Here is a 27,980-nt window from a genome sequence, read left to right as displayed (position 1 = left end):
AGTTAAATTTAACATGGCGTTGAGGTCGGATTACGAGGTGAGCTAAAATTAAGCCAGAATTACGATAAAAACTAAGTTAATTAAGTGCCAAAGTGGGAAAGTGCAAGGGATTGTTGAACCGAGATTATTTGGGTGGCCGAAAACCTGGCCAACATCGGTTGTTACGACCAAAACGCTGAGCGGGCGTTGTTTTTAGTGGGAAAAATCGAAGCCCGAGTACTCTGGTGTGGGTGTGTGCGTGTATCTGTGTGTTGTGTACGCTGCTGCTGTTGTTGTTGGTGGTGCTCGGCTGCTTCTGTTTGTTTTGTTGCTGCTGTAAAAAGCAGCAACAACAAAGCCGAGGCGACGCCCTAAGAAGTTATTAATTTGTTTGTGGGCTTTCCGAAACTGGAAGTGAAAACGAAGTTGAAACTGGGTTGAGCTGCCAATCCTATTGGATCTGGTTCGCCTTTTATCTGTTAGATCATTAAAATTAGCTTGGGCTTAGACCTGGTTTTAGACTTTTTTTCGGATTCGAATTAACTTCTAATGCGACTAGCTCCCTCTCGGTCTCTCTATCTTTGAGCCTCTCTCTAACGCGCTCTCTGACTTTCCAGGTGTGCTTCGTTTTTTTTGTTACGCTCGGGATTCCACGACTCGCGTCTTAACCCTTAGCTGACATGCGCAATTCCCGTTTTCCAGTTTCCAACTTCCAGTACTGCCACTTTCCAGGCGAGAAAGCTTTCCGCTTTTCCGTGCCTGGAAATTTTCCACTTTTCGGCTTACATAACCGGTACTGCTGCCGCCCCCTCCCGAACCACGCCCCATTCCGCCACATCTCGCAGATTTCATTATTGGAATCTCGAGCCCTAGAATAAACTACCCTGCCTAACGTTCGCACTCGACGTTTATTTTTCCATTTTCCGTGCTTTTCACTCCTTCCGGAATTGGTGTCATTGGGCCGCGTCGTGCGCTGCTAATTACACACACTCGCACATTAGCGTAAATCGGGGTACTTTTTTCCGTATTTCTTTATACTCGCCCTTCGATTCCCCGCCCGCCGATTACTAACTAAATGCCCCACAGATGACGCCACTTAATTACACCGCAGACGTTAATGAGCTGCTCCCAGGGCTGATGTTTCTACGCAGCCCTCTGGCTATATTCCATGTTCCTAGGGTTAGAAATCCAAGTCCGTACGCCCAGCTCTATTGATTTTGGGGCTTGTCTAAGGGCAGGTCACACGCACACACTCGCACATCCACACTGCCACGTCGGCCTGAAAGTATGCAAAACTATCTGTGAGCAGCCCAATTCCAATGAAAACGCACAGTGGTCGGAGATTCGCAAAGGAGAGAATCCCCAAGGGTACCTTAAGAATTTAAATAATTAGATTTTCAAAATATTTCACCAACATTTTGGTATTGTTTCAAAAGTTACTACAATTAGAAAGTTACAAAAATTTTAAAAGTTGGTGTAAATGTTACCTTATTTTACCATTTTATTGAAAAGGTAATAGATATTGGTTTGCAAACTTAAGTTCAAAGTACTATCATTATTAGCATTTTATCTTTTGAGATTCTAGCTTACGTTAGGTAATTTATAAATGATATGTCGCCTTTTTAATCGGGTTTTCCGATAAGATATTCGTGATAAGCAGTAAAATAAATAAAACAAAATCTAGACCTTAGCTTACGTCTGTCGCAAAGATATTTTAAGAACCACATATGTATGTAATATCAGTTATTTTAAGAAAAATTATATGATTTTATATTCTCTGAACAAATTACGTTTGGTTATACCCAAGCCCACAGTGCTTCTTTCAAATTCTATTATGATTTCACGCATAAATCCGCGTAGAGCTGAGTTATGTACATCCCACACCCCACAGGCGTCGCAGCTCCATTTTGTATGCTGAGTCATGCGCTTTCAATTTAAGTCAATTTAAAAAGCACAGAAAAATCAAGAAACTACAATCTGAAGATGCTCTAGGAACAAGCACACCGACATCGCGATAATGAAGTTTTCTTGCTCTTGACGTGGGCTCCATGGGTAAATGATATGGGATTGATGGCCAGCCGAAACCAGAACTAGTTGGTATATATCTGTATCTATCCGTTTATCAGTCGGAAAATGCAGATAAAGCAATTACGAGTTTATGGGTACAGAGGAGTGGCCTGCCAACGTGGATAGTGGCAGGTTCTATCATAGCCCCCAGTATTTAATTATTATCAGCAGTTATCAGCATTGACAGGCAGAATATGTGGTTATTTATATTAATGCCAGATACTTTCAGCACCCGAATGGGACAGGCCTCCTTCCCTGTGTCCAGTTTCACCCGGCTTTTGCCTCTGTTTTGAGATCTTAATTTCGTTTTAACTGTTTAACAGATTGCTACTGGCCATAAAAGGCGACAGCGATAATAATTACAACTGGAAAATACCAGAAAAGCGTCTGCCGGAGGCGGTGACTTGCTTTCGGCAATCAAAGCGTGCCAACAAAATAATATTGGCCATTTTAATTCCATTACACGCCAATAAAAATCTAATCAACTGACAATGGCCAATCGTTTGAGAGGCTCTCCAGTGCAGGGAGCAGAGAAAAAGGCATCAATTGGCAGTCGTGGCAGTCAAGATGTGGAAAATTAGCACCTCGTCTATTGACTGTTTGCTGTCACATCCCAAGATTGCACTTGACAAGGACTCCGATTTGTTTCGATTCGGTGCGATATTTGGCACTTGCCAGCCCAGCTTGCGTCAATGGTTAGGGTTTTAATTACCGTGATTGCATAACCCACTGTCAGGGGGTCTGGGCTCTAGTTTCCCAGGTATCTGTATCTGCTATATTTACCTTTCGTCTGCTTATCAGATAACGCTCGCCCCACACTTGAAGATTAAGTTTTAGAACGCGGCGCTGATTTATTTTCATTTTCGTTTGTTTTCGAGTTGGAATTTTCGTTTCTCATGGTCCATCGATCAAGACCCTTCAGGGGTGGTTTTCTTGTTTGGCTACCTGGAATCAAGTTCTAAGGGCAGACCATTGAATGGCCGAAGCTCAACAATCGCACTATTGTTCCCGCGCCGGTTTAAACGAGTTTTGAGCGGTGAGACGCGATCTTCAGAATTCTGAACTCGTCTTGTGTCACGCACTTAATATTGTCTGAGCGACAACAATTACCGCAATTACCCGAACGCATTGTGGGAGGAAGTAAACGAGCTGGGCCGAGATTAAGCCGGCTCGTCTGGGCAATCTGTAACGCCGAAGGAAATGACATAACTGTCAAATATTCGTTTGGGCACTCAACTCCTCAGATACTTTGATTCAATTGCCGGGCAAATGGGGAGGGCATAAACAATGAATAAACACAGAGGCCCAGCGGGGCTGGCCAACTATTCCGGATCGAGTAAATAAATATGTGCCTATCCCGCCCGAACCCGTTGAAATCGGATTTGGCCGCCACCGATCCGTGAGATTTCTTCTGGCACTGGAGATCTATAAAAAAATGCGAAGCATCTAGGCATATACTCGTGTGTATTGAAATGGCATACCTGCCATAAATGCGAAAAACTTGGCATGTCGAAATGGAATTGGAATTGAAAATGTTTTCCAAACGATGCATACAATTGAAAGATTGTTCGAATTCTCCCAGAAGATACATATGTAACTCAATTGTGTGTGAATCCGTGCATGTATCTTTTGATTCGCACTTTGCCTGCTGCTTGTCGCTCCTTAAATCGTCATAATAAATTTTTATTTAATTTAATGCCTCATATGTGACGACAATATCAACAATTGCCGCCACTTACACACACTCGCCCGAGCACTGCCTGTCCGTAATTTGTTTTAATTTAAATACAATTTAATACAAGCCGCTGACGTTGCTCTTCCACCGACTTTCGCAGTCACGATCGCTCCAAAATAATGCCTCTTTGCCGGAATGCAAATGCAAACAAATTACCATAAGTAGCAGGCCAATGCCAATGATGTTTGGCCGACTGATATTTTTGCTGGTAGCCGAAAATAACCGGGTTTTTAGAGCCGAATCAAATTATCGCACTGCCCGATAATGACAAATAATAGTGGCAAATAAGTCGGGTAAACAAATAACCGTCAGCTGTAATTGGTTTTGGGTTCCGCGGCACTTGAGCCGTACTGGTTTGCGTCGTGACCAGGTGAAGTGCGTCAGTGGATCGATAGCGGATACCTGATAAGGTCCCACCGATTCCCGATTGGCAAGGGTATCTGTGGGTACTACGGTTGGGTTGCCGGGCAGCCTTGGTTTGGGGATCTGGGTAGCATTACCTCCAAGCTATCGCCGTACGGATCCCTTGTACGTATTCCCACTGTCTTCCAATTAGACGTGCCAACGTGCCACAAATCGTTGGCTTTGACTGCTGCCGCTTAAGTAGGTTAGCCAGCACGCTCTCAATTGAGGCTGATTTAGTGCAAAGCGGTTCATTGAGCGGTGGCGCGTGTCAGCCCGATGCACCCACCTTGCCCACTGCAAGACTCCAAGAAAGAAGGGGGTTCTATCGATTTGCGAGTGCCTGTGATGAAGGGAGCACATCAGGGCATGTGATGAACACGGCAGAATGGGGGTTTCAACACCCAATGCATCATTAAGAAATATTCCCCATACACACAAGTTTTTTTTCTCTTCATCATTAAATTCCCAGTGAGCCATTATTGCAGAAGAGAACATTCTAGTAATATATTTTGTACAGTTTTTACGTACTATTATCAAAGAAATCTTCAATATTTTGTTGTGGAGAGTTAGTTCATTAAATAGATAGATTACTGAAACGAAACGAACTTCCCAGCGGCGTAATTAAAATGTATTACAAGCTTGTTTTACGAGTAAATAAATTACTTACTCATTTGAATTTCCAAGTTCAGAGCCGGTTTTGTAAAACGAACAGTATATTTATCAAAAGGCCAACGAAGTACAAAACGAGTTGTTTCATTTGTTTTAGGAATTCTCAGTTCTGATCTTTTAAATGAATTTTTGCAATGGTATGGAGTTATTACATACCTATTCCTACTGATAAGAAATACAATGTTGTCTAATCGTCATTACACTCTTTTCCCAGCCTCAGAGCTGTTAGAAATATATCTGCCTCAAGATCTCTACTATCAGTTGGTTTTATGGAGATGAAATGGCAACTTGTTCTCGATTTAAAGGCTCTTGAAGAACACCCCGAAATAAAGTGTACATTCTTTTGCCAAGAAAACGAGGAAAATCACTCTGGCTGTGGCAGCAGACCCCGCTGCGCGAACTCATTTGGCCAACATATTGGACCACCCCCTTAACCCATGACAGCCCCTTCCGCCCAGTTGGCTTCCAGGCAATGACAAGTGCACACACGCGCTGAATGGGCTATAGAAAATGCTTGTGCTATACTAGATAGCTGCTTTGCTTACTTTATTATTATGTATATTTTAATTTTGATTAGAATTTATTGCTCCATTTTCGGACGGGCGGTCTCCGGCGGTTCGCATTACCCAACTGAAACTCAAAGCCAAGCGCTGTCTGTGTCTGTATCCGTATCTATGAGATGCGATGCGATGCGATGGGATGGGATGAGATGGAATAGGATGAATCCAAGATCTGCCCGCCCACAACGATGCAGCCCAGTCAGCTGCTGGCTGTCCGTTCCCGCAAACCGTGAAATCGGATTCACAAGGTGGGCGGTGGGCGGTGGTTGGTGGGAGGAGGGAGGAGGCTATGCTTTCCATTGCTCTACTAAATTAAACGTGGAATAACAATTGGTTTTTTCCGGGGCATTTCATTCAATGCTGCCCGCCGAGAGATGCCAGTGACTTTCCTTCATCGTTGTCGCCGTCTAAGGTTTTTCTCATCTTTTTAACTACTGTATGAGCTGGATGGACGGATGGATGGATGGATGGTCGCTTCTTTACAATGGGAATGGCGTAAATTAGACGAGCTATGCTCGTAAATCTATTGTCATAAACGCCTACGAGGAGCGGCGAGCAAATTGCTTCGAATGGCATCATAGACTAACTAGAGCCGGACTCCGACTTGGATTAGGATTGAGTTTATGCGCTGCTATATCACGATATAATCAGAGAATTGTTGTTCTTAAACTAGTATATAGGTATGGAAAACTGGGATTCGTTTTAGAGATGGGTTTACGTCATCAAAGTATACCATAAAGCATTTTTAGGATATAGTTGAAGATATTATTTCCTTAACCATACCATTCGATAGAATTTCAATTGACTATTCCTTTTAAATTTGATACTGAACCCTAGGCTTTTCGCTTTAAATTAAGACTAAAAGTTTTTAAAATATTTAACCAACACATTTAATAATGAAACAATTGCCTACCGTTTCCCTTACCTTGAAATATATCACGATACCATTTCCTCGCATGACCATTGTAGTCCGTCCGCCATTCATGGCGAGAAAAGACCCCCCAGGGGTCAAAAGGGGGTGCCCGGGTGGCCGGGGGTCACACATTTTAATCAATGCTCAAGTACAACAGCCCGCTGTCAGCTTTATGGCTCATTCGCTCGCATATCGGGGCACTCGTGATGGCAGTGATTATGCTGCACTTGGTCTCGGACTTTTTGTCGCCGTCTCTGATTTCAGTCGCCGTTCTGCCAGTTCTGCCCGTTTTGCCAGGGCCCAGGTCATGAACGCCATTATGCAACCGAATCGAGGTCCGCCGCCCACTCTTCCGCCCCGAATCGCTCCCACCCCGCAACACCCCCGCTCTCCCATCGGCAGGGCGGGAATGCACTTGCCAATGGCAATTAGCGAGCTGGCCAAAGTTTTAGCTGCTCTCTGCCAAACCAACTTGCACGCTCATCCCCTTTTCAAATGCAAAGTGCGAATGCAACTCCTACAAACTATAGTGGAACTTCCCCAGCTCGAACTTTCAAATGTCGCATAACCAAACCGCACTTGGACCCCCAAATGTCACATAACAGATTTTATCAGTACCAATGTGGGAGAAAGGATATTTATTTAATATCCGTTAGGATATCAGGGAACAAAAATGCAGCAAATTTATATATATTCGCCGGGCTTTCATATTCTGTAAAGGTTATATGGCGTTGCAAAACCATATTTATTCAGAATAATGTGTATGCTTATATTATAACCCAACAAGAAATATTTTATTACATTCCAAACCACTAAGGACCCAGAATTTTGGGATACCAACCAAAAAGTTTGGTTTAAACAAAATATACTGCGGTTCTAGTGCAGTTATCGTAATCTTTTAGTTCTCCGAATCGTATTCCGAGTTATATTGGGGTCTTAGCGCGGCTCGTTGACTTTGACACCATGCAAATTGGTAAAGTCATCAGCGCTGCTCCGCTTATTGATTTTGCCTAAAAGTCATAATTGCCAGTGGAACAGACCCTTTTTGTTTAGTGGGCCCCCAGCCCTTGCCGCATCCATAATTCGCATATTGATTTTTCAGAGCACTGGCACTCAGCTCCCCAGAAAGGAGGCGACACGTGGCGGGGGCGTGGTCGCGCCAGGTGAAATGCCAAATTGAGTTGTTCCGGGGAATATCTGGGGTGACTGATCGATGGCCGGCTTGATAGGCGATGACTGCGATATAGGACACCGGCTGGAGACGTCAAGCTGACCGATTGGTCATAGGCTTGGCTATGTGGAACCCTTGTCAGTTGACCATTTGTCAGCTGAACTCATTGACGGGCTGTGACGTTGCTCTCGTTTTACATAAGTAAATGCTCACGAGCCGGTTCACTTGGATACATATATTTCTGTGGGTCACCCCAGCGATATCTGGCAAATGTTTATAACTTTATCTATGTATCTCAACTTCCATTCCGGTTGCCAAGTGTTTTTTGTCGTGTCATTACATAAGTTGATATTAGGCCAGTGTGGGTGGGAGAACTTTTGGCGGACACAAGTGGCCAACACGGTCACTTAACTCGGCATTTGTTTATTTGTTTTGGGCCTCCTCTTCACCCCCCTGCCTCATGTAGCCAAGTTGATGACCCACAAATTGAGTTGGAGTTCATCTGGCCGAGACACTCCTTCAGCGGATATCACACGCGATTCAATAAGTTGATAAAACGTGCACGATTCCGGGCAGAAATCTGGATAGCCTCAGTGGATCGATAGGGGTGCAAATCCGCCACCCGCGGCTCCGAAAAACCAGAGGCAGAAACTTTTTCCGCTGCTTTTGCTGGCACGATGTCTTATATTGATTTTCCGTTAGATTTTGTGCACACAGAAAAAATCAGGGGAAAATGATATCAACATGATATGATATGATATCATGTTATTATTAGAAGGTCCGAAGTAAAAAATATCCAAGATTTAAGAAAAAGTTTTATAATGGCTAAGGATGAGGTACATATTATGTGTTTTCATGAGTAAATGGTTGTGTTTATATTAATCCATGTCATAACTAATAGTTTTTTTAAATTTCGAAAACTTATAAGTTTTTAGTAATAACCATTTTGCTTTATAATAAGCTTCTTTCCGCAGTGTATTACTTACTGACCAAGTGCGTATCCATGTGATTTTTTTTGTATCTGTGTTGGCAACATTACGTGTAATTAAACTCGAGTTACAAGGGACCCGAAATAGACTCAAGGTCCGAAAAGGAAATTACTTGAGTCCTTAAGCCAGTCGGGGTGTCATTTCACCCGCATCCCCGGCCACTTTGCCTATAAATGCCTTAAGTAAGAATAGGAAAAGCTTGGAATCACGAGTAGAACCATCCCTACATGGATTGGTATAAGTGATATGGGGGATCTGGGTTTCTTAGATTGAATATGGATTATTAAGTATGGGAATATGGTTTTCCTAGCGTGCCACAGTGATTTACCGGGGAGGTTTTCTACTTGGCCCCTGGGTTTGTACATCTAGCTGGATATTGAATCCTGGTCTGAGTAATTGTCATCACTTTTGGGGGATGGGTACAGCTGGAGTGACGTCATGCAAGGGCTCGATAAGGCGGCTGTTCCGAAATGCCAAAGTTGTTGGCCTGCCCTTTTTATCAAACGCTTTGTTTTCGTTATACAATTTATGTAGATTTTCGCTCTCTATCTCTCTGGGGCTCCTCTTGCTCTCTTGCCACCCCTCTTTTGTGCCCGTCCCCACATTCTCCGCCGCCCTCCCCTCTCTCCAACTGACATACATTCCTCTGCTCGGAGCTGCGCAGCCAACCCCTAGCACTCTCTGCCGCCCCTCTCCCACCCCCTCTTCTTCTCCCGCTGCTCCAGTTTCGAAGTGCTCGCTCTCCATGCCGCTCTTCTCGCCCATTGCCTGCCTCACTTGTCACACTGCCATAGATTTTTCGGCTGGAAAGCTCTCCGCCACTGTGCACTTTTCGCACGAGAGGCTACACTCGCAGAAAACCGAAGAGCCTAATGTTTAACCAATCTCTACATAAAATTACCTTCTTCAGCTCCATCTAAAAAGGTCTTCAAGCTTGTTCTCTTGAATGAAAACATTGTTCTCAAATAATGGTAGAATTAAAAAAGTTTTATAAGAAATTGTGTAGAAATCACTTTCAGAAAACAACACATTTTTTTTCAACCACAGTTTTTAGTAGCTGTTCCGAGTAGCTTTGTAGCTCAGGAGTAAATATTCATGTCAATGTATCCTCTTACTCTATGAGTTAAAGGCTTATTAAGAGTGTTTTTAACCCACTACCCAAATAAGGAAATCAAAATAACTTCTTCACATCATAATTCAAATAGAGCAACAAGGGGTTTTTAAGTTTAATATCTAAATAGTTAAAGCTAAGTTCCAAAGGACACAAGTATTTAGAGCCCATGATTACAAATTTTCATAGAACTATGAAAAAGTATGCAAAATTTAAGCCGTCTTAGAGAACGTAGGTCAACTATATTGCTATTTATGATGGAAAAGGTAAAAAAAGAGAGCTTAAGTAAATGAGATATGATGAGAACAATGCCAAGATTGCTAAGTAGTTATTGGTTGGTAGTTAGCGGGCAAACACCTTGAATCTCAATCGAATCTACCCCAAAACGTAAGTTAATTTTTCGAACAGTGTAGGAGAGCATTTGGGGCCGCCGTGTAACATCTGCTGGCGAAAGCTCTCGCCGCGACGCCGACGTCGGCAGAACGTTCCGTCCTACCCGAGAATCGAGAAAGCTTAACCACTCGCGGCGCGCCGAAAAGTTTCAGTCGAACGTCGAATCCGAACTGGTAAAGGTCCACTGTGGCAGCAGCTATCTCGTCTATTTGTCGGGTGGTACAGTACAGCTCTGCTCCCCCGCCGCCCGCCCGCCCCCTCGGCGCTGGTGTGTGCTCCGCTGCTCTGCTTACACAATAACTGTGCATCGATTGAGTCCAGCTCGAGAAGAGGAAGCACGGCACAGGACTAACTCCTCTCGTTCGACGAAAGACACTAGGATTACGTATAGCCCATCGGCGAGCGTGTGTGATCAGTATTTGTTGTATTTGTCTCGTTCCAACGCGAATCGGTTCTAGTGCTGAAAACAAGTTCAATACTGCTAACGGGGTAGTTTTCTGCGAAAGCCCCCAAAACAGAATTCGCAACGCCAAGCGCAAAAATTGTGTAATAGCACCCAAACGTGTAAAAGGTAGAAAAAAGCAAAAAAAAAAAAAGAAAGAATGAAAAAGAAACCAAGAACTTTCCATGTCTGCTTAACTGCAGCGCCTACCGACCCACCGACCACCCACCACCCCCCTAGGGGCGTCGAGAAAACGACAACGTCCTTGTACGGAATCGATTTTTCCAAAACTTCATGCCTGGCGTAATGGATATATACATTTGTAACCATCTGAAGAGAGAGCGGAGATCGAAAAGAACTGTGTGCCGAGGCATTTTCCCGGGGGGCATATGGGAAAGATGCATTTTTCAGACGGATCTGACAGTGTTCGAGTGATCTAGAGTGATTTAGTGTGTGCTCTTTGGGGAGAGAGAAGAAATGCAGAAATAATGTTTTTCCTCCTTTTGACTTGGCATTCAATTTGGCGTTCATGGCAAGCCAAAAACGCATGTCCGTCCGTCCGTCTTTCGCTTTTTTTTTCCTGTCCGTCCGTCCGTTTCCTCCGCGTCGCTGTCGTCTGACGTACTTTTGTGGCAATGAAACCGTTTAGATTCAATTGACGCGATTTACATTTTGGAATAGCAGTAATTTCCTGGCCACCCCACACGAATGAGTGGAATGTAGAGCTATATGGCGATTTGGGACCCCCCGCCAGGCGATTTCATAATTCCGCACACAGCATAAAAAAAAGAGGGGCAGGAAAAAGTCTTGGAAAATTTTCGAGCATTTTCCTGCCGCTCTTTTCGAGATTGCGCCCCTAATAAATGGCTCTCTCACTGCGCTGTTTACCGTTAAGCTCGCTCACTTTCGGAATTCGTGCTCTCTTTCAGTATCAGACTCTCTATTGGCCATGTGCCGTTATTCGGCATCCTGGAAACTGCAGCCCGCCTGCATTTCCACACGCTTCCATTGTCCACTTCCACTTCCAAACACTTTCCCGTGACTCCGTGGCCTTCCAGCGGTCCACTTGCTGCTCCACCGCCTCGTCCTTCCAGCGCCCGCGTATCCTGTGGATTGTTGCATAAGCTCGAGTCGTTTTAACCGTTTTCTCCCCCCTATAATCTTGCCCTTTTCGAACTATTCTAACTTTTAATTTTCTCATTTCAGTTGTCTTTTTATTTGATTTTATTTTCCCGTTCATTTTATACTCGTGTTTTATTTGCCGTCTTCGTCGTTTGCATTTTGTTTGTTGATCGTTTAACTGTCTCGCCTGTAATAAGTTTAAACAAGAATCCGCACTATGAGTGCCCAGGTGGGTAATCAAAGCTGACGAGCTCAGAAACATTTCACCCCATTTACGTATTTACCTCAATCATTTATAATTTACCTTGACCAACGTGAGCATGATTAATTTAAGTTAACTTTTACCTTAGGTTTCTGAAATCTCCCATCAGGGTTACATAACTCGCCCTTGTCTTAGTTCTAAGGAGGGGTTGTGATAAGAAACGTAGACCTTTATGGGTCTGTAAAAAAAAGGGGCTTCAGGGGCGAAAATTAAGCAGACAATTAGCGGGGAATTGCTAATAATCTCTAAATTGAACACCCCGGGAACTGAGATCATTAGCGAGCTAAGCTCACCTGGATTACCAGGGGTTCATAAAAAACAAGTCGAGTTCACAGATAGCCGGAGTGAAAATGCATTTCTCAGATACGAGATACCAGACACGATAACTTATCACGTCCTATAAAACTGGTTTGCCAGTTGGAATCTTTACTATTCGGTTTGTTTTTGGGGTCTGGCGGGGAAAACGAGCCTAGGGAAAACAGTTTCGATTTCCGAGTCGAATGCATTGTGTTCTATTAATCGGAATCGGACACCTGAGCGATTAAGCCGCTTCGATCTGGTTTGAAACTGGTTAAATCTGAACTTGCACTCACCTGCCGGCGAATGCACCTTCGAATGAAAGCGATGTGGCGACAATTTGTGCGGCTTAAATCGCTCGTTTTCGGCTACGCCCGCCAGCTTTACGGCTCTACACATTTCCCAGATACTTTTGCTTTGGCTTTTTTGCATTGATTGAACAATTAGCACGTCAATTCGGTGCACCGCGCTTTCCCTGCGAACCGCTGACTTGTTGTAAATTGATATTCAAGTTCAAATGCCAAATGGTTTGCGGCGAAATGTGTGCAAACCGTTCTGTTCTATTCTGTTCTGTTCTGTTCTGTCCAGAGGGGAAGCAGCTGGAGCCCAGCCACAGATACATTTGTATCTGTTCGCCTAATTGGCTCGCTGGCAGCTCACAGTTTGCAGTTTTCAGTTCTCAGTTCTCAGTTTGCCATTTTCCATTTCGCTGGGTTATGTAAGCTTTTCTGTGGCTGTGGCCGCCCGGCCATTGTCGCATTTTGATTTATATATATCGCCTCGATCTCCATCCTGGACCCCAAATACAAACCCATACCCTTGTTTCCACAAGCTGTGCCACTTGGCATTGTTTCGGATCAATTGAAGCATGAAAAGCGCGATTAAGTTGAATTAATTTGTGTAGAAAAATCGAAATTAGCGTTATTGTGGGAAAACCAGGCGCTTTCCGCCGCCCAAAGTCAGGGGCAACAATTGTTTTGCACTTCCTAGCCGTAGGTCTAGTATGTAAGCCTAAGTTAGCATTACCACTAAGAATCATTCTAATCCATTTCGTTGACTTAACTCTAATCCCCTTATCAGATTGTCTAGCACTTGAGAGGGAATCTTAGAGAGAGGGAAACCAGCGACGCAGAGATAAAAGATACGAAAGCCGCCGCGCAGGCAGATCGATAGTTGTTTGAACACTTGCCACAGTGCGTAAGCCAAAAAGTAGAGAAACCTTTCAGTGCCATTTCCCGTAGACCCGATTCTCGGTTCGATTTATTTCATGCTATCGTCGCGTTCTCAATTGAACCGAAGAAAATAAAGAAAAAACTGAAAGCTAAATCAAAAGCACATATAAAATATAATGAAAATAAATAAATCAAGACACGCCAGGCCGAAAAAGCAACGCCAAACAAAGCGTAAGATTCTCGAATACAGTCGAATATACCCGCAAGTTGGCTGCCATGTGAACGCGACAGGTTTGCGTTCTCGCTTTTCCCCTCGCCATCGCCCTCGCATTTATTAGTGTATACATACTTTCGAGATTCTCTCGAGACATTCGTATTTTTAATTAATTTAATTTGATTTGATTTCTTTCGACCCCTCAGTTTGCATGGCCAAACAAATCGCAGTCTGGTGTTTATATTGCATATCATTTGAGCTCTTTTTCGCTGACGGGTGCGCTCCTCACTTGGCTTTTTTGTTTGTTTTCTAAACTAATATTGGAGCGCACCACGAATGAGTCACGACGCACTGGAGATAACGCTCCCCGATCCATTGTGAGGTCGAATTTTGGCTACCACTCGCTGGAAAGCCTTTCTATTGGAAGTCTATGTATAACACATGATTCATTGTCCTTTGGCAGCCTGGCGAAAGTTTCCCATTTCCCATTTGCGCTGAATCATCAAAACAATTTGCGGGTTGCCAGGCCAACGAAAACCGCAAACCCTTGAAACTTACTTAGTTTTAGTTTAGAATTACTGTATGCATCATGCCCTATCATATTAATGTTTATCATCGTATTGCATAAGTTTATTTGTAGTATTTTTTTTGCATCATCCAAACATATGCATCATATTTTTGGTTATTTTATGTATACCTTATAGTTAGGGTATTTGCTAGCCCTGATAAAGTAAAAATAATACAGTGATAAATGAAAAAACTGTATCTAGAATATCGTATCACATCAAAAAAGAAAGATTATGTCATATTTCTTTTAAAGTGTTTTTATTATAAATATATCATTTATCACTTTATCGAGGGTAGTAAATGACTCTCTTGTTTTAATATTATAGTCATATTCATAGTGTACGTCTTGCATTTGTTTATGCTCGTTTTTCGTTCTGTTCGATTTTTGATTTTTATCTCTTCCCCGTAAATACGTTATTTTGTTCGCCCATCATCGACATCATCAATCAAACACCACCCAACAACCAATCGAACCACCAACCCACCAAAACCCAACCAAAACCGAACCTTCATGCGCGTAGCATGGGAGAGCGGACTCCTATCGAGTCGCCACGGTTATAGCCACCGATGACGACAATCGCACAGCCGATGGCCAGTACAAGGTAAATCGAATTTTCCTCACACACATATGTACACATCTCTCATCCACTTTATTTATGTTTTTCACTTTTCACACACTCTGCTTTCCTTTCGATTTTATGCGCCTTACTAACCCATTCCGTTCCCATTGATTTCCCTTTTCCCGGTCTATAATTGCACTTATTATTTATTATATTTGTTAGATTTTGGGCATGTTTCCAATGGCATTTACCGAGTGCGGTTGACATTTAAAAAGAATCGGCGAAATGTTTACAGCAGCTATAAATAGGTATGCTTCGCTATGTATAACGGTGGCCAATAATAATAATGCCATAAATATGGCAATTTCTGATTTTCTCTAAATATTTTCCATCCTCCATTGGCTAGCCACTCAAGTGTAGCTCTTTAAGTTCAAGAAAATATTTCCTGGAATTTTTTAATATTGATAGAAAACAGTTTCTTGGGCGGTTTTCAAAAGTTTCCAAATGACCAGTAGTTTAATTTGTTTGTTTTTTGCCTTGATTGCATGGCAACCCCAACAATGACGTCAGAGAGCCAAAAAGCATTCTGCGTGCTTCTCGAAAAAGAGAAACACTTATAGACACTGTTAAAGATAGAATGCCAGACACTAGACAGCTGCTAGGACTAAATATAATATAGTATCCGAATCCATTTTATTTTATTTTGATCTTTCGTTTTTCCCATTTTTTTCTTTGGCTAATTCAAAGGCTTCCGAGGTCAGCTAATGCATAGTAAATATATATTTTTAGCTGCGATATAGGAAAAGTTAATTTTCATTCATTTTTTCTGTTTTTTGTTGTCTTTCCTTTTTAATTTCTTTTGTTTTGTATACGTAATATATGTGCGAAACAAATGTCTGTGTAATTGCCTGTCGTTTTGTTTTGTGCACCTCAATTCATTTACGTGCTCTGCTCATTTCGATCGAGAGCGTCATTTAGCGCGCATTTCGCATGCCTTAGATTACTAGAGCTTTACCTATAGAGCGGTCGTTTTGAATATTCTCACGCTCGAACTCATTTCGGAATGGGTTCGCCCCACTCGATAACATCCCCGTGCACGGGTTCTGAAACTGCTTTGACAGGTTGTAAATCACTCGGGTAAGTAGATAGCAACGGGTACCGGTTAAACTGAACTTATCCCTAACTCTTAATGGTATAACGGTGATGTACTCTATCGAAGGTTTCTTGAGACCTTATCCTCCCTACTGGAATCTTTCCCTTCACTCTCTAACCAACTCCAAACACTCTGAGCTATGGTGAACACTCTACGCCTTTTCGAAGGTCTAACCAAGGCATGAAGTAAATCGAATAATGTGTCGGCTTATAGGTCTATCGCTGCAGTAAACCACTAACTTCGTCCACTAATATATTATCTTTCGAAACCCAACAGTCAAGACGCAAGATGCCGGCCAAAGTTAATAAAAAGGAGAATTTAGATGATCTCAAACAGGAGTTGGATATCGATTTTCATAAAATCACTCCTGAGGAATTGTATCAGCGCTTTCAGACACATCCCGAGAATGTAAGTGCACTCTTTGGCAGGTGGTATCGAGTAGCAGATATGTGAACCACGATCTATGATCTCCCGCAGGGTCTAAGTCACGCCAAGGCCAAGGAGAACTTGGAGCGCGATGGTCCCAATGCGCTGACGCCACCCAAGCAGACACCCGAATGGGTGAAGTTCTGTAAGAACCTGTTCGGTGGCTTCGCCATGTTGCTGTGGATCGGTGCTATTCTCTGCTTCGTGGCCTATTCTATCCAGGCCAGCACCAGCGAGGAGCCGGCCGACGATAATTTGTATCTGGGTATTGTACTTTCCGCTGTCGTCATTGTGACGGGCATTTTCTCATACTATCAGGTAGGTGTTCTTCGAAAGGTGGGCAACCAAAGAGCGGGCTACTAACAGTGCTGTGTTGTATCCTGCAGGAATCGAAAAGTTCTAAGATCATGGAATCGTTCAAGAACATGGTACCCCAGTTCGCCACCGTCATCCGCGAGGGCGAGAAACTCACGCTGCGCGCTGAGGATCTCGTCCTGGGCGATGTCGTTGAGGTGAAGTTCGGCGACCGTATCCCCGCTGACATCCGCATCATCGAGGCGCGCACCTTCAAGGTGGACAACTCCTCGCTGACCGGCGAGTCGGAGCCGCAATCCCGTGGCGCCGAGTTCACCCATGAGAATCCGCTGGAGACCAAGAATCTGGCCTTCTTCTCCACCAACGCCGTCGAGGGCACTGCCAAGGGTGTGGTCATCAGCTGTGGCGATCACACCGTCATGGGCCGCATTGCTGGCCTCGCCTCCGGTCTGGACACCGGCGAGACGCCCATTGCCAAGGAGATCCACCATTTCATCCACCTGATTACCGGCGTGGCCGTGTTCCTTGGCGTCACCTTCTTCGTGATTGCCTTCATCCTGGGCTACCACTGGCTGGACGCTGTCATCTTCTTGATTGGCATCATCGTCGCCAACGTGCCCGAGGGCCTGCTGGCCACCGTCACTGTGTGCCTGACCCTCACCGCCAAGCGTATGGCCTCCAAGAACTGTCTGGTAAAGAATCTGGAGGCCGTGGAGACCCTTGGCTCCACATCGACCATCTGCTCCGATAAGACCGGCACCCTCACCCAGAACCGAATGACGGTCGCTCACATGTGGTTCGACAACCAGATCATCGAGGCCGACACCACCGAGGATCAGTCGGGTGTTCAATACGATAGAACCAGCCCTGGATTCAAGGCGCTCTCTCGCATTGCCACTCTCTGTAACCGTGCCGAGTTCAAGGGAGGCCAAGATGGCGTACCCATCCTCAAGAAAGAAGTCAGTGGAGATGCCTCTGAGGCTGCTCTGCTCAAGTGCATGGAACTGGCCCTGGGCGATGTGATGAACATTCGCAAGCGCAACAAGAAGATTGCCGAGGTGCCGTTCAACTCCACCAACAAATACCAGGTGTCCATCCATGAGTGCGAGGATGCCAACGACCCCCGCTACTTGCTCGTAATGAAGGGAGCTCCCGAGCGTATTCTGGAGCGCTGCTCCACCATCTTCATCAACGGCAAGGAAAAGGTCCTAGACGAGGAGATGAAGGAGGCATTCAACAATGCCTACATGGAACTCGGAGGACTGGGTGAGCGTGTGCTCGGTTTCTGTGACTTTATGCTGCCCTCCGACAAGTATCCCTCCGGATTCAAGTTCAACACCGACGACATTAACTTCCCCATCGATAACCTCCGTTTCGTCGGTCTCATGTCCATGATTGATCCTCCCCGTGCCGCCGTGCCCGATGCCGTGGCCAAGTGCCGATCGGCCGGTATCAAGGTCATCATGGTCACCGGCGATCACCCGATCACTGCCAAGGCCATCGCCAAGTCTGTCGGTATCATCTCCGAGGGCAATGAGACCGTCGAGGACATTGCCCAGCGCCTGAACATCCCTATCTCCGAGGTTAATCCCCGTGAGGCCAAGGCCGCCGTCGTCCACGGCGCTGAGCTGCGTGATGTGTCCAGCGACCAGCTGGATGAGATCCTCCGCTACCACACCGAGATCGTCTTCGCCCGTACCTCGCCTCAGCAGAAACTGATCATTGTAGAGGGTTGCCAACGCATGGGCGCCATTGTGGCCGTGACTGGTGATGGTGTCAACGATTCTCCGGCTCTGAAGAAGGCTGACATTGGTGTTGCCATGGGTATCGCCGGTTCTGATGTGTCCAAGCAGGTAAGAAATCAGTTTATAATAGTGACATTTGACTCGGGTTAAAAATATCACCAAAATTGGTCATCCATCAGGAAGCTATTCGAAATTTACAAATGAGCGTGATATTTTTGGTATCCATACATTTCCGATTTCATATTAACATTTAATATGGTTTTTTATCGAAGCGATAGGCTGTATTTCTTATTATAACCAAAGAAGGGATTTTGTTGAAAACGTTTTTATGTGTGGGAAAATACCATCTTATTTTCCTTTCTGCATGACCTCATGTTTTTGGTTTATGACAGACTTGTAGTAAGTGAGAGATGGCGCAATGTGGATTTGATATTGTTGTGTTTTTCCGAATGCCTAAATTAACTATGTGATCCTGCGCAGGCTGCTGACATGATTCTGCTGGACGACAACTTCGCCTCCATTGTGACTGGTGTTGAGGAGGGTCGCCTGATCTTCGATAACCTGAAGAAGTCCATTGCCTACACCCTGACCTCCAACATTCCCGAAATCTCGCCCTTCCTGGCCTTCATCCTCTGCGACATACCACTGCCACTGGGAACCGTGACGATTCTGTGCATCGATCTGGGCACTGACATGGTGAGTTTTGCCCTCCGCCCCGAGCCCAAATCCCGTCGAAGATTAAAGTTAATGTTGCAATTAAGTCAGTACCATTCGAGCAAGTTAAATGTTAAAGTTGTAGCCCACCCCAGTTAATTGTTAAGAACTAGCCTGTTTAACACCCACTCTGAACGTAAATTGTGCGGCTGACTGCACTGGCGATCAGATCCCTGCCATATCGCTGGCCTACGAGGGACCCGAGGCGGACATCATGAAGCGCCGGCCGCGCAATCCGGAGATCGATAACCTGGTGAACGAGAGGTAACCACCGCGCTAGCCTCCGATCCAGTTGAAGATCCAGCTTGAGAACACCGCCAGTGCTAGGCTACCTATATATTTACCTATCTATCGAGTAGTTTAAGTGCTCTATCTCATGACCCGACCTCTAGCTACCCACAGATCTAGGCTGAAACCGATTTGAAATGAATTGAATTAATGGATTTGAATTTGAAATTGTGTAAACCGTTGCTAATGTAACTACCTGCCATAATCCAATACCTAGGTGCCAGCCATTTCATTGGCCTACGAACACGCCGAAGCCGATATTATGAAGCGTCCGCCACGTGACCCCTTCAACGATAAATTAGTGAACTCAAGGTGCCAATCAAGTCAATTTATACCCCACACTAATACACACACACACACAAACACCACACACACTCACCAACCCACTAATCTCAACCACTAAAAAGAAAAATCAAGACTGAAGTAAAGAAAAGCGCAAATCAAGAGAAAACCATATAATATAGCATATGTCTTATGTGTATGTGGCTGGATTGTACTAGAATAAGTTGGCCTAAACGAAAAGCAGCGCAAACATCTAACCAAGCCGTTGACACGTTTATGGCTTACTAACTACCCAACTTACTCTTAAGAATGTTATCACTCGTACATGGCCACTACACCAGCTTTCCCCTCAGATCTCAGATCCCATATCTGTATCATATGTCCATTTGGTGGCAGATCGCTCGTCATGCATATAACATCATCTATACATAATAACATTTGCTCTGTACATTCCGAGTACAAGTCCATTTTCCATCGTTCTTGAGTTCCGCCCCAGAAAGTTATATATAAAGTGTATACATACGCATATAACTGTTCCCACATGTACAATTCAATCATCCCGACTTTGAATACCTAGCCCAAAACGAATACCGACTTCATCTGCCTACTCTAAATGCTCTAAATGTTAATTGGTGTGCGTCGTATTTCGTTATTCTCTCACAAAAATAAAAATCAGATACATATCGCTCACGATTTTCGTTTTGTGGTGTAACTAACACTGAGTTAACCGTAAGATTCACCCCTCGACGTTATTTGGATTAGACAAATTGATTGGCATTTGTAATGGATTTTAAGTTTGTAACATTTGGCAAAATTATAATATCAAAATTACCAATTGCACACGATTCGTAGCGACTAACCCGAACGAAACCATTTGATTTTATTTTATGATTTCAATCGAAATTTTTCATTATCTTATGTTTAACTCTGTTCGTCACTCCACACCTCAAACATTGCCCAATAAGTATCTGCAGCAGCATAAGTTCGATTTAAGGGGGGTTTTAAGTTATGCAACTTAGCCTGTAAGATATGAATACCCCAATGAAACAGCGTTCGCTCCCTCAGCTCAGCGGATTTTTCAGAGTTTTTGTAATCCACATCCCAGGCAGATGTTCAAGCAGAAGCGAGTTTATGTTCCCATAATTTATCGTATTTAATTTCATTTATTTTTTTCCACTTCAACCAACTACCAACCGATAAACAACCAACCCACAACAAACGATCGTTTGCACGTTTAGGTGCCAGCCATTTCCTTAGCTTATGAGACGGCTGAATCCGATATTATGAAACGCCAGCCGAGGAATCCCTTCCAAGACAAACTGGTCAACGAAAGGTAAAGTTTCGCTCTGTGCTGATCTGCAATCAATTACAACAATTACCAGAACAACTATCAACCAACCAACCAAACAAACAATAGCAAGAACTGAATTTCTAATCAAAGTAAAAGACACATATCCGAACGCAAATCAAGATTTTGCATCTTCCGCATCTCTATGAACCACCAAATATTTCTCTCTTGTCACGCAATGAAAAGCAAATTGAATACCATTGAACTAAATTTGTACTTTGGACGGCCAAAGTCTTTAAAGCAAGCAAAAAATCAGAGTACGCTTTCTTTCTATCCTACAAGTCGAAGATATTAAAATCATTTTACTCAATTTATCTCTATATTATCCGCTATATCTCTGTCTTTCTATATACTAACTAAATATTTTAAAATAGCTTAAGTATTCCTTGGTTGAATGTTGATTATTTGGATTAACTCCACAAATCTTTTCCATGTTTTATGTTAAATGTTTTATTTGGTAGCTTTTCGTTCGATTTCTGTTTAATGTTCTCTTATTTACTTGAACATTCTTCAGATTCTTCTAGTCTCTGATATTTCCGTTCAGATAGTAAAAAGTAAAGTTCAAACGATTAGTGATCTCGAATTATACATACCTATTATACTGTACTTGGTCATGGTGTGTTCTTAGAGAATCCGCCAAGTTTTCTTATAAGCTATTTCCTAAGCACACTTTAATCACTGGTCCCCGAAGGTCCTATGGTTACCATATATACTGTTTTTAGAAAGAACTTTATACAAATCTTAAAGTACGTTTTCCTTTTGTATTTTCTTCATATGTATGGAACTTTGTAAGATTTTTGATTTGTTTGTGCAATCATGCAATATATCCAATAATTATTCGCTGATAAATGTAATTGTAATCATATCTACATATATTTAGCTACATATTTATTATATAATCGCAATAGAATTTTTCCAACTCTTTATAAGTTTTTAACAGTGAAAACACACGGAATAACAATTCTTCGAATGCCATTCGGCCAACGTCTCGGAAAATTTTGCACTTGAAATTGAAAAATCTGTAAATTCGATTAGGAGTATATTAAAATCTTTTCTCGTTAGTCAAAAAGTCAGTTAGTTTGCCTTTCACTTTTCTGCTTAATTTTGGTAAACTTTCGCTCTCTCTTTCACTTTTCCTCTTTATCTACAATGATCTTAAGGTGCTTTGAAATACAACTTTGGGTCATACAACTTTTCGTTCCGATATCGGAAATATGCTTATAACTCTTTTATTTATTCCTTGATAACCTGGTTTATTGATTTTGAATTTATGTTCTACTGTAGAAGCTCTACAGATCTTTGTTTTTATGTTTTGTTAGAAGACCCTTTTATTTGCGGTGCGAAGGTAAGTGGCGATCATGTTTTTTTCTAAAAGCTCAGGGTTCGGCTCAAAGAAATACCTCCATTCCTTTGAGCTACTTTTTCGTGGGTTAAGTGATAGATCTTTCCATCTTAGTACTTAACTCTATGCTAGAGCAGGCCTATTGTTAATTTAGTGAGTCTGTATATTGTATCGAACATACGTACGTTTCTACTTATGCTACACTATTATTATCGGTAGAAAAATCTTCGATCTCGACATCAACTCATTCACGACTCTCTTCTTATCTAGAGACAACTCGAATCATTCAGCACATTCTATCAATCAGTCAGTCAAGAGTTTGCCCTAATCTTTCTCTACCAATCAATCTACTCAATCAGTCATTCATTGAAACGTCTTCTTTTGAGTTGTAGTTGACCGACACTCACACAAACCTCCTTCAAACCCTATCGAACTCAATCAAAATCAATCAAAATCCAGGCTAAAATTGTCCTTTAGTATTAATGATACATTTATAACGACCTAGCGCAATTTAAGCTCTAAGTCATTCTTATACACCCTGTAACTGTGCATTTGACAACCTACCTACTGTTTACTATATATCGATTTTACTGTTACTGGGTGCTCTATGCTCTTTCTGCCCTAGATTAGTTTTAGCTTCGTAAGTACGCGGGAGCTAACAAAAAAAACACAGAGATACAACAAAACCTTTCAACATGCAACAACAGATACCATATGATGGTACTACTTGACACAGCCTCCCGCCCTCCCCTCAGAACTCTATCTATCTATTACGATCTATTAGTGAATATTAACTAGCGTATAAAGAACAAGTATTTATTACTCGCCCGCAAGCATATTTATATAAATCTTTTATACAAATATTTTTATATATATTTGTAAACTTTAATCAGATTTTCCTTTGTATTTCCCTACATTCTTTCAACTCTTGTTATGTCTTTCTTTTGATTATCAAACAACCAACTAACCAAATTGCAACTTGCACAAATACCGATAACTGAACAATCAATAACCATTAATTGCCATATAACGCAAGATTCCGGCCATTTCACTCGCTTACGAGCAAGCCGAGAGCGATATTATGAAGCGTCAACCGAGAGATCCGTATCGCGACAACTTGGTGAACCGCAGGTCAGGAAAACTTAACGCTAAGGTTTTATAAAAAAAAACAAAAAAGATACCAAAAATCCAATATCCAAGTGTTAACCGTCTTTTAGTTGATTAGTTAAGAACTAGAAAATGAACAAACATGCAACCATCTTTTACTTTACCAACTTTGAACTTTGTTTGATGTGTTGTGGTCGCGTTTCTTGCATCTGAATTTGGCCAACAATTAAGCAATAGATCAACCGATCATCGAACAGTCTAAATCAATAATATCGAATGCTAAATTTCAAATTTCACCCGGAAACTTTTGCGACTGTTTGTTCGTTTGCTGATGCGTTCCTGCGTTTTTCTTTGTTTAAATTTAAATTCCACACTCTTGAACATCAAAAATTACTTTTCTTCTACGGTTTTGTGTTTCACATAGTTTTTTTTTCGTTCCTGTTTCAATGTGATCTTATGATTTCCGTTTCCGTTCTAAGAAACTCTCAATGTGGAATGAAATTATCTTTCGTATATTCTGAAAACAAAAAAGTTTTTAAAAATTGCTCTCTTCAAACCTTCTGTTATAATTTTCAATTCTTGATCTTTACCATATTTTTGTTTTGATATGGAATAACCCCTTTATATATCCCTCACTTAAATCCCTAAATCTAAGTGTTACATTTGTGGTGTGTTACTCGCACAACAAACTTCGATCTTTACACAGATTTATTGTGTGTGTTTGAACTATTCAGGAACAAAATTCATATCAGATCTTAAAGTGTCTGTTTTGCAAACCGTAGTGCCACAAAAAGAAAACGCCCAACAGCTGCTTCTAGAGAATTCGGCGAAGTTAGTTCAAAGAAAAACGCTCGCTCGCTCCAACGCTCACCTGCATAAACTATAAACGATAAACAAAAAACACTCCCAACACACAGCCCACACAACAAACAATCAAACAAATGAGCCATGTTAAGTGGATCTACGTCCACCAGCTCAAGACAAGCAAAAGACTGAACCAAACCCACCCAAAACCAAAAAACACCACAAAAACGAAGCTTCTGCCGTTACTTTTAGACCAGTTAGTGCGTTACTTGTAGATGAGTTTGTTCGAGCCAACTACAAAACGAAAATCGCTTCAGTTGTGTTCTAGATACACCACATGATCGTTATATAACAAATCTATACCTAGACTCGTTCCGAAATATCAGGTTCCAAGTGCCAAGTCGCGGTAAGTCTGAATGTGAGGGAGGTTGTCCTGAAAATAGATAAACTGTATAACTAAACAGCAATGGCAACGGAGATTTGTTATAATTTTTTGTGTGCAATACTCTTACGTGTTTATCTCTCTTAAGTTTGTGTTTAAGTGTAAGTTTATGATTGCGTTTATGTTTTATGTTGATTTCTATCGAAACTTCCTTAAACGTAAGTAAACGAAAAGGTTGTAGAGCTGCATTCGCCTATCGTAGTTATAATGGCACGCTTCAATGTCTTGCATGTTTAGAACTGTATGTATGTCCTGTATTTAGCCGCATGTTCAATAAGCATTAACAATAACTTTGCTTTTCACATCCACATCCAATGCAAAATGTAAGAAAGCCAAACAATACAATGAAATTCAAACGATTCTGCGCCCTCACGCTTTTTGTCAATTATAAATAGTACGATTTGCTTTTACGCGCTCTTAAGATTCAGTAAAATCTACAGCAAACTAAAACGAGATTCGCTGAGACACTATCCACGCTATATAGAGTAAAAAGTCTAACACCATTAAATCTAAACGATAAACATTCATTTGCTAAACAATCCATAAAAGAGCTTCAAGGTAAAGTGGCACTAACACCAATCTAACTGACTAACCCCGAGTACGGATTGGTACTCGGATCGAGGACTGAGCGGGCATTGCGGTCCTTGGGCAGGGTTTTTGTTCCTCCCTAAGTGTTTTGTGTTTGTTGTACGTGTTCTTCGCTCTATTTTCCTGTGTGCAAATGTTTACCGCTTTATTTCAAGCATTTGTTGCCTTTCCAACCCAAATTTACCTTGTTTACTGCCTTCAATGTTCGACGACAAACAAAAACCTTGGCCAAGCCGCGCATGTTCCCGTCTCTGTCCGATGCCCGAAACTTTACCGCTAGCCAAACCGTAAAGAGAAGTGTCTTGCGTCCTGAGAAACAAACCAAACCCCACACAAAAAGAAAAGCGTTGCCTGCTTTTGAGAGTTGTCTAACGAGATCTGCTTGTTTCTCCCCACTTCCACCTCACCCCGCCCCCTTAACTAACCCAGGTTGATTTCCATGGCCTACGGACAGATCGGCATGATCCAGGCCGCCGCCGGCTTCTTTGTGTACTTTGTCATCATGGCTGAGAACGGCTTCTTGCCCAAGAAACTGTTCGGCATTCGTAAGATGTGGGACTCGAAGGCTGTCAACGATCTAACTGACTCCTACGGACAAGAATGGGTGAGTGGCATACTTACTTATGTATACTATCATAAGAAATATTTAATTTTATTTTTATTTTGTTCACTTTGTTGTATAGTATTAAAAACATATGACAGTTGTCCTTTAAAAAGGATCTGAATCATATAAAAAATATTCAACATACCATTTTAATGATCATAGTTAAAAGAAAACAAAATGTAAACATTCAAATAAGAGACCATTTGTAAAGAGAAAATCTATAAGATACAAAATTACTTTGGCCTATATTATACTATTATGAAACCATTCTGATGACTGTATTTCCTATATTCCTGCAGACCTACCGCGACCGCAAGACCTTGGAGTACACCTGCCACACGGCCTTCTTCATCTCGATTGTGGTTGTGCAATGGGCCGATTTGATCATCTGTAAGACGCGCCGAAACTCGATCTTCCAGCAGGGCATGCGCAACTGGGCTTTGAACTTTGGCCTCGTCTTTGAAACCGTGCTGGCCGCGTTCCTCTCGTACTGCCCGGGCATGGAGAAGGGTCTGCGCATGTACCCCCTGAAGTGAGTGATCTAGTCGCAGGAAATCTTGACCTGTATAATAATGATTTTCTATACCCAATCCTAGACTCGTCTGGTGGTTCCCGGCCATTCCATTCGCGCTGGCCATCTTCATCTATGACGAGACCCGTCGCTTCTACTTGCGTCGCAACCCCGGAGGCTGGTTGGAGCAGGAGACATACTATTAAACACCCACTCTGCTACATGCCCACACAGAAACACACACACACCACACCCAGAAACACCCACAAAACACCCATGAAACACCTACAATCCATGGAGAGCAACAAATAGTAATGTTTATGAACCACAAAACCCACACAACCACAGTAATAGCAACAGCAGCAGCAGCAACGGCAACAACAACAGCTACGGCTACAACAAGCTACAGCAAGAACATATTACAATATATTTTATTTTTTTAATTTAATTATTTAAAGTAATCGAGGAGAAACAAAAATGCAAGCGATAATTATTTTAAACGTTAAGTAAATTTAAATTATAAATTAAAGCTAAAAATAAGATTTAAATAAAGTATAAATGAAAACAAAACAACAACAATTTCGAAGGAACACCAATCACAACCAGACAAATGCAGAAACAAGAACAAATACAACAGAATAAAACAAAAGCAGCCAGTATCTAAGCAAAAAACAGTAACAACACCTTGTTTTTAGTAAAATTATTAACGTAACGAACTGGATGAATCGATTATTTAAGCAGAAGCTTATCCAAAACAATAACAAGATCCCAAGAAATAAAAGCTAAAGGCATCCACACACACACTCTCGCACAGACACACCCACAGAAACACCCACACACTCAAAGACACACCCACACACACCGATACACAACGCATGACGAGACAAAGTATATAAGAAGTTTAGAGAAATTATAAAACGAAGTAAATAAAAAAGTAAAAGAGGAAAGCAAAGAAAACAATGAAAAACCTTAGCGTAGTTACCAATTAAGCCGTGAAGAGTAAACCCCAATAAAAACCACAACAACAACAACCAAAACCAAAAAAAAACAGAAATTAATTTGCAAACTTGTGTGTGTAAACGCAGCTTAGCGCAGAAGAACGAAATATATATATAAACAGAAAAGCAAAACCACAAGAAATGTGAACACGAGGAATATAATTGTTTATATATATACACACATATATTATATGGAAATTTGATTATATAAATGGAGCTATACAATACACCAAAAAACCAAAATTGAAACCATAACGAATCGACCGATCTGCACTTGGCATTACGCCGAAAAGCCGGAGATGGGTCTCCGAGCAATATTTGGAGGCCCGCCGGCGATTCGCGGAGAATCTGCAGAGTTTGTTAAAATCTAAAAAAATAAAAAACCAACTAAATGTTTATAAATAAACCCCTTAAACCAATTGACATGCAATATTATGCTTTGTGTGCATTTAAGCCCAAGAGAACCCAAGCAGAAATACGGTTTACGGCGGGCTAAGTCCCCCGAAATCGGTATCGAGATCGAGATCGAGATACGATACCTAGGCCCAGAAGAAAAACAAAAAAAGCAGATGCAAACCCAAAACAGAATAATAACAGAACAAAAAGCGCCCACAAAATAAATGTTTGTAAGTTTTACACGGCACAGCGCCCCAAAATGGGGCAAGCCCAAGGCAGTATTGTGTTT

The 27,980-nt window shown here is 42.3% G+C and overlaps 1 protein-coding gene across 9 annotated transcripts; it reads left to right on the top strand.

The window, feature by feature from the left end:
• The first annotated feature begins 17 nt into the window (after positions 1-17).
• Atpalpha (sodium/potassium-transporting ATPase subunit alpha) lies at positions 18-27,826 on the top strand. 9 transcript variants are annotated; one of them, XM_065866241.2, is made up of 11 exons: positions 10,155-10,563; positions 11,641-11,785; positions 14,590-14,670; positions 16,058-16,189; positions 16,259-16,525; positions 16,594-18,375; positions 18,748-18,963; positions 19,487-19,581; positions 25,612-25,786; positions 26,086-26,318; positions 26,383-27,826. In XM_065866241.2, the coding sequence occupies exons 2-11, from the start codon at positions 11,774-11,776 to the stop codon at positions 26,501-26,503; spliced, it is 3,114 nt and encodes a 1,037-aa protein (XP_065722313.1). In that variant the 5' UTR covers positions 10,155-10,563; positions 11,641-11,773; the 3' UTR covers positions 26,504-27,826. The 9 variants fall into 9 exon arrangements, with proteins under 9 accessions (XP_065722316.2, XP_065722311.1, XP_065722312.1 ...); XM_065866239.2 differs by lacking the exons at positions 10,155-10,563; positions 11,641-11,785; positions 19,487-19,581 and adding exons at positions 22-37; positions 23,278-23,372; XM_065866240.2 differs by lacking the exons at positions 10,155-10,563; positions 11,641-11,785; positions 19,487-19,581 and adding exons at positions 22-37; positions 20,790-20,884.
• Positions 27,827-27,980: the final 154 nt, after the last annotated feature.

The sequence above is a fragment of the Drosophila suzukii genome, chromosome 3, assembly GCF_043229965.1.
Source record: "Drosophila suzukii chromosome 3, CBGP_Dsuzu_IsoJpt1.0, whole genome shotgun sequence".
In the NCBI taxonomy this organism is placed as follows: Eukaryota; Metazoa; Arthropoda; class Insecta; order Diptera; family Drosophilidae; genus Drosophila; species Drosophila suzukii.
This window is presented reverse-complemented; position numbering and strand designations above follow the sequence as displayed.

Coding starts and splice junctions, on each gene's coding strand:
- Atpalpha (XM_065866241.2), top strand. Junction 18,376..18,747: donor GTTCTGATGTGTCCAAGCAG/GTAAGAAATCAG, acceptor GATCCTGCGCAG/GCTGCTGACATGATTCTGCT. Junction 19,582..25,611: donor GATAAATTAGTGAACTCAAG/GTGCCAATCAAG, acceptor TAACTAACCCAG/GTTGATTTCCATGGCCTACG.